The 6,742-nt window shown below is 40.4% G+C and overlaps 1 protein-coding gene across 1 annotated transcript; it reads right to left on the minus strand.

Annotated features, from left to right (window-relative positions):
- Nucleotides 1-1,283: 1,283 nt before the first annotated feature.
- Nucleotides 1,284-4,766, minus strand: irx5a (iroquois homeobox 5a). The gene is made up of 3 exons (XM_084108320.1): nucleotides 4,216-4,766; nucleotides 2,812-3,217; nucleotides 1,284-2,272 (listed from the first exon to the last, which is right to left on the minus strand). The coding sequence occupies exons 1-3, from the start codon at nucleotides 4,456-4,458 to the stop codon at nucleotides 1,581-1,583; spliced, it is 1,341 nt and encodes a 446-aa protein (XP_083964446.1). The 5' UTR covers nucleotides 4,459-4,766; the 3' UTR covers nucleotides 1,284-1,580.
- Between the last annotated feature and the right edge of the window lie 1,976 nt (nucleotides 4,767-6,742).

Genomic DNA, 6,742 nt, shown 5'->3' on the forward strand with positions numbered 1-6,742 from the left:
TGCTGCAGAGGATGTGGTTAAAAAAAATATTAATATCCGTGTTTATTTGAAATAGCCTAGGCCATACTTCGTTATTGAATGTCAATTATATTAATTGTATTAACATTTTATAATAATCATAAAATTTAATGGAACATGTTAAATAATACAATTGCGAACAAACAACAGTATAATGATTTGTGATTATGTTCCAGTTAATTGTATAATTTGCTAAAATGTTCACTAAAGGTCGGTTATAAATTAGATTTGTTCTTTTGTAATTTGGAGACTGAACTTGCTTTAAAATGTGTAACTAAAACAACTGAAGTATTTATTTATCTGTTTTCTTAATTGTAATCTCTGCGTATGATTTTTTACCTTCGTAACTCTCTCAGTAATTACAAAGTTGTTTTTTAATTATTATTATTTTTTATATAATACATGTCAGCTATAATCTGTTACTCTCATTTACACCCGGTTATATGCGCTTCTTGAAGAAGGTTCACTCTCTGTCTCCTAAAGAGTCAGGCCTCGAAATTAAGAGCAAGTGTGACACCTACCTGCGGGTGATGGTAGAGGTGCAGGACAGTACTAGGGACAGGCCATGCCAGTGGGACATTTGCTTGTCACGGCACCTTGGCTACACTCTTGAAAGCCATCAGCGTCTATAATCCAAAGCACTATTAAGCCTATCCTACCATTTAATGATATAACAGAGCAGTATGCTCCCAGACCCACTCCGCATCGCCGCGCGCCTCTAACCATTTTGCCACGCCTAGGAAATAGTAATGAGGTCTAAATTTGGCATAAAATCGAACTCATTACTGGAGTTCGCCACCTGATTGCTTTGCATATAACACGACGCGGTTGGAATGTAATTGGGTTAAATGACTGCTCGACACTTCTGCCGGTGTTGTCATATCAATATTCATCCGTCGAGCAATCTCTCTGTTTGCAAAAGAGAGATGAGCATTGCCCTGACCGAAGGCTATCGAAAAAAAAAAAAAAAAAAAAAAAAACTTCCGTAAAAACTTAACAGCATCGAACCGACAAATAAAGCATCGTCTTCATGTTTCAGTTTCAATATGTGCCGCCCCTGCTTGTTAGTAGAGGTAAATCAGAATATATAGGCTGCCTGATAATTCCAAGTAGCATATTATCACGCTGCTGTTCAGAAATAATAATTGTCCTTGTCATGATGTCATTTATCTTCATAAATAATATCGCTTTAAATTGTGCAGCTATCAAATTCTCATTCACATGCGTGCAAATTCCCAAATCAGTCGCTGCACACATTTTCTTTTCCATAATTTACTTCAAAGATAGTGTATTGTCCATTTTAAATACAAAATGCTACATTAAATATACATATTAGTCTTTAATACAAATAGACTCAGGCGGCTGCAGCGTTTAAGACAATTCTTAGAAGTTACATCCTCTTGATTAACAATTCAGAAACTAAGATTTTGAGGATAAGCATTTACTCAGAAAATAATTGTCCTCGGATTTTTTTCTTAATCAGAATGCGTCTTCTTTTGCTTCTTCATTAAGCAACCACAAATAATAAATAAATGTCCGTGTGATTGGCGATGAATCCGGTATTAAATGTTTGACATACCTTTCTTTAGCTCATAAGGTGAGTCTTTACAAAGATCTACCTGTGTTTGGCTTCTTACTTTGCTCTCTCTTACCAGAGCCTCGGCTCTGTTTAAAACAGTCTGGCTTAATCCATTGAAATGTGCCGTTGAGCTGGTGTTGGTGCCGTGGCTGCTGTGGAGGTGTCCGAAAGTGCTATAGTTCGTGTAACCCGGGTAAAAAGGGGACGTGTAGTAAATAGGCCGAGAAAGGACAGTGTTATTAGGGAGAGGGCACTGAGGGGAGGAACGGCTCGGCGAGGCCGCGCTGGCTATGACTGTGCTTTGACCCAGTCCCGCGGCCTGTGGAGCCTCACTGCTCCCTTTGCACCTGTCCGAAGACGTGGCGATCTCGGCCAGAGACCAGAGTTTGGGTTTGGGCGCCGAAGGGGGAGAATGAATAACAGACGTTACGTTGCTGTTCACCGTGCTCGCGGCGTGGCCCGGTTCTGTGGGCTTTTCTTGCGTAATGAGATCACTCCCTCTCTGTAGGACGGGGGGAGAGGAGGTGGTGGGTTTCGCTTGCTCTGCGAGCAAATCCGTCCGCTCCTCTGTGTCTTTTAATTCCGAGTCTGTCAAAGGTGGATCAAGATCTTTAGCATGAGTCTCGTCTTTAAATCTGTCGCATGGTATCTCCCCTGGGTTGATGAGTTTATGATCTGAAAGCAAAAGAAAAAAGCAAAAAAAGAAAAAAGAAAAAAGAAAGAAGATTTGATTAAGCAAGACTGGTCGAAATTATTTTATTTATTTTTTATTTTTTGAAGATGAGGCAAATATCACATCGTTATTTTAAACTGTTGTATAATTTTACTGTTTTTAAAAAAAAAAAAAAAAATCTCATTCAATTCATGTACCCATTTCTGTGCAAAGTTGTTTAATATTTGACATTCATATAATAATAATACTTATTATTATTACTATTAATATTATTATAAATAGGCTGTTGTTATTATAGCTATAAATGAGATGCCGTGCGCCAGCTGTGCCCTTATTATGCGGCTCAAGATAAATGATGTGCAAAACACCATACGTCACCAGCAATTCTCAGTCCATAAGAAGTCAAATTAGAGGAGTTCAAGGTGATTATTATTTAAAGCAATTCTCCCATTATAAATAATATACCACCATTAACCAGCAATCAATTTTGCGCCCGGAGTGGAAACGACTGCGATGAAAAATTGATGATTTTTCCACAGACCTGCCTCTGTGTCTGTGGAGTCTCCCTTGTCCGTGGGCTTGTTTGGCTCGTCGTCGTCGTTTTTCTCTAGATCAATGTTTTCGTCCTCTTCCTCGTCCTCGCTCCGGTTCCGTGGGGTCCAGGTCATCTTGTTCTCCTTCTTTAGCCTCCGCCTGGCGTTGGCGAACCAGGTGGACACTTGAGTGAGGGTCATCTTAGTGATGATGGCCAGCATGATCTTCTCGCCTTTGGTGGGGTACGGGTTTTTCCGGTGCTCGCTAAGCCAAGCTTTCAAAGTGGCTGTGGCGTCCCGGGTAGCATTCTTGCGGTAAGCTGGGTCTCCATACGGGTACGAGCCTAAGGGAGCAGCGTAAGGATGATACCCTATAGATCCGGCCATGCCTGTCGTGTGGTCATACGGGGAGCTCTGAAAAGAGCCAAATCAATTGTTTTATTAGCAAAATATCACTTTATGGACACCTGCGCACAATGAAGGATCGGTTACAGATCACTAACGCGAACACACCATAAACAAACACGCACACACATGCATGCCACAAACACACTTTAAATCTAATTAATCAAAATGGTAAAGTGCAAGGCCGCAGGGCCACGTATTCTCTATTTTTTTTAGTTGCCTCATTCCCTCCAGCAGGAATGATTGTGAAATGCAATTTCACAACGTTCTCTCAAAAATCCCCCCTCTTTGTTAACGGTCATAAATCGTTATTCGACAGCGATACTTACTTTTGACAATGTTTATTTTCAGATTAGCCAGCTAATTAGAAGTTGCAGCGTTATGTTGGGTCATCTGACATTGTTGTGCACGCATTGACCAGCGCTGACCTATGTGCACGCAATTCACATTTAAATAGCTGGTAGAACATGTGTCCTTTTAAGTAACCTATTTGACTAAATACACGGTTAAGACAAGTGGGGAGCAACTGATCATTTATTCCCTTTGAAACCAATAATATTGTTTGGCTGCTGCCCACAGAACCGAGGAAATCGTGTTGTCACAAATGAACACAATATAATAATAATAATAATAATAATAATACAATTATAAATAAAAAAATACGTGAAATTATGTATGTATGTTTTTCTGTTTGCATTGAATTCGGAATTAACTGCTTCATTTAATGTGTAGAAAAAATATCAGTCTCTGTGTTGTAATGTTTATTTTAGAACAATTTCTGGTTGTTTTAAAATGTTGTACTGTATTATGTATTATTTAAAGTGTCATGAAACCTAACCAAATTCCGCGAATGCATATTTGATAGTTAAAACCGCAAATCTTGCGCAAATGATTACACTGTGTCTCGTTCTTGCAACAGAATATGCATTACAACGAAGCATAACAATGTATCCACCCAACTTCCAAAAGTAGAAAAATACACAGGACCGTGAATAAAGCGCACTCACCACATAAGAAGTGAAAGTGGCGGCGGCGGCCGCATCAGCACTGTACGGGAGATGGGAATTGTAGCCTGGCGAGGCGCTGGTGAACGCTGTAGATCCGGCATAGGGAGCGAAAGCTGAGCCAGAGGAAGATCTCCCTAGCTCATCTGTCCGGGGTCCCGATATCACGCTTGTACTGTAGGCAGGACAGGAATAGAGTGCCAAAGAGGCGGATGGCTGATACAAGTAGCCCTGAGGGTACGCCATGGTGAAGATCCAAATATAAGCTTCTCACTTGAGTTCTTCTCCCTCAAACTCTCACGCGCTCTCCGCGCTCGCTCATAGAGTTCCGAGTAAACAGACCTCCGTCCCGTCCTCCTCACGTTGATAGCAGTGATGGGAATTAAAGAGGACGACGAATGCATAGACTTCACACTCGTTAATCAGTCGTTGTCAGACTCACACGCGGATTTTCGAGGAGCTCTCTCACCCTCTGCGCGCGCTGTGACTCTCATGCCGAGCGCGCGGGACAAGTTTTTTTGCTCTCGGATGGGGCTTTGCTTCGGAGAGTGTCCTGCCAGGATGCTAAGTTGGAAATTGAGGATTCTGACGCCTACTATGAGGCTCTCGCTCCTCCTCTCGGGGTGTAGTCATCGAAGGAAAGGCAAGCTGGAGCTGGGTTACAGCAGCCCAACCTGAATCGATTCTCTCTCTCTCTCTCTCTCTCCCTCTCTCTCTTTCTCTCTTTCTCTCTCTCTCTACATTCGTACCCTGGCACTCACTAACAATCTCCCCCGCTATCCCCATATTTTTGTCTCTAACAAGCCTCATTGCCTTAGACTGAGCAGCTACAGCCCCTGGATGGCGGTCTCATGCGAGCCAGTACATCAACTTCAACTTTCCTCATTTTCTAAATACACGAAGCCTTCATTTTCACACATGATTAATAACAAATGGACTGTTACCTTTCTGGGACGGCTTGCTAAATACGACGGAAGACTCTACAAGTACTGTTTGCAGTTCTTTATCCTCCTTGGTTTTGTGTGTTCTCGGCGCTCATTTTAAGCTTGTAGTTTTTTTTTTGTTTTTTTTTGTTTTTTCAAGAATACGCAACAATCGGTGATCCATCGTGCCTTAAGTCAGCTGAACACGGACCTGCATTTGGGGGAGATTGTCTATGTTATTACCTCATTGTATAAATTTACCGCTTGAAAAAAATGTACACACATCGTTTTCGCAAAGCTATTTTACAGAAACAATGCTGCGACAGCGAGTGCGCGCTTATCAAATCTCAGTGAGAAAGTGAAGAAGTAACTTTTGACAGGTGTTAACTGATTTGTCCGCTAGACAGTTTTCGCCTTAGATCCCGGAACAAACCAGATCTTCTTCTCCTTTACACCAAAGCCCCAAGCGCAGACAGATTAAGACCATATGAACCACGGCAAATCCACCACGACCAGGGGCTCTAAGCCCTTTTGATTCAAACAGATATATTCCTCTGTGGCGGAGGATATCCTCATGTATTTTGTTCTATTTGCTCGCAGACTGTATTGTGTGCGTCTAGCATACTCAGAATGGAGATACGATAAATTTAAGTAATAAATGCATTAAGATGAAACGGATTTTATTTTTATTTACTGTAGCCTACTAATCATCACAACAATATACATAGGCTACTAATTAGATTAATACTAATACTAAATTTCTACTAAATCAGTCTAGAAATCAATAGCCCATTAAAAGGTAAGCTAAATGTAATCAGTGTTTATTATAATTTAGTTTAATAATTTAAGTGCCGCAACACATAGGACACACAAATAATTTCCATAATCTACAGAATTACCCTTACGCTATTACAAACTGCAGGTGAACTGATAAATAGGCATACATGCGATGTTTATGATTAATACAAATAAAAGACTAAACAAACAAAAACATAAGTGGTGGCTGAGGAACTTCACGCAGGAGTCTGTGAACTGGCTCACTTGTTAAAGTCTCTCTGAGCCGAAAGGGATCGCTGTAGGCGCTGCTACAGAGAGTGTGCATGAGGTCACGTGTTACTGCACTCTGAAGAGTAAAGAATGATGACGCTCAAACTCAGTGGACCAATGATAAGTTCAAAGCAAAACAATCTGAAGACATACGAAATTGTCGACTGTGATAGTGAAGACGTTTTTATTATTTCTGCACCACCCGTGAGTGTTGGCTATTATAAATAAACGAAATAGAGTTGAGGGACATGAACCAGAATTACAATATAGTTTGAGAAGCCTACTTATTTCGTTCCTTGTCAGTTCATGAGAAAAATAAATAGCCATACACGTGTTTATTGTCATTTTACATTTCGAATCTATTGCATATAACATAAAGCATATGCCATATAAAATCTAACCTAACCTTTTTATTATTGTTATTTGTTATTGTAATTTTTTTGTGCTGAAACATAGTGGAAGTGACCATTGCACAGTCAGCTTTAAATAGCGTACCAGTTTTTTTTTTTTTTTTTTTTTTTGTGTTGTTGTTGTTGTTGTTTAATGCTAATAGCGTACCA

The sequence above is a fragment of the Abramis brama genome (genome assembly GCF_963993115.1).
Source record: "Abramis brama genome assembly, chromosome: 3".
NCBI lineage: Eukaryota > Metazoa > Chordata > Actinopteri > Cypriniformes > Leuciscidae > Abramis > Abramis brama.

What these genes read in the sequence shown, in the direction of transcription:
- irx5a (XM_084108320.1), bottom strand. Translation starts at nt 4,458, where the DNA reads ATGGCGTACCCTCAGGGCTACTTGTATCAGCCATCCGCCTCTTTGGCA. An exon ending in CCACTTTCACTTCTTATGTG is followed by an intron (nt 3,218 to 4,215) that starts GTGAGTGCGCTT and finishes GGCTCTTTTCAG; the next exon opens with AGCTCCCCGTATGACCACAC. An exon ending in CTCCACAGACACAGAGGCAG is followed by an intron (nt 2,273 to 2,811) that starts GTCTGTGGAAAA and finishes TTTTGCTTTCAG; the next exon opens with ATCATAAACTCATCAACCCA.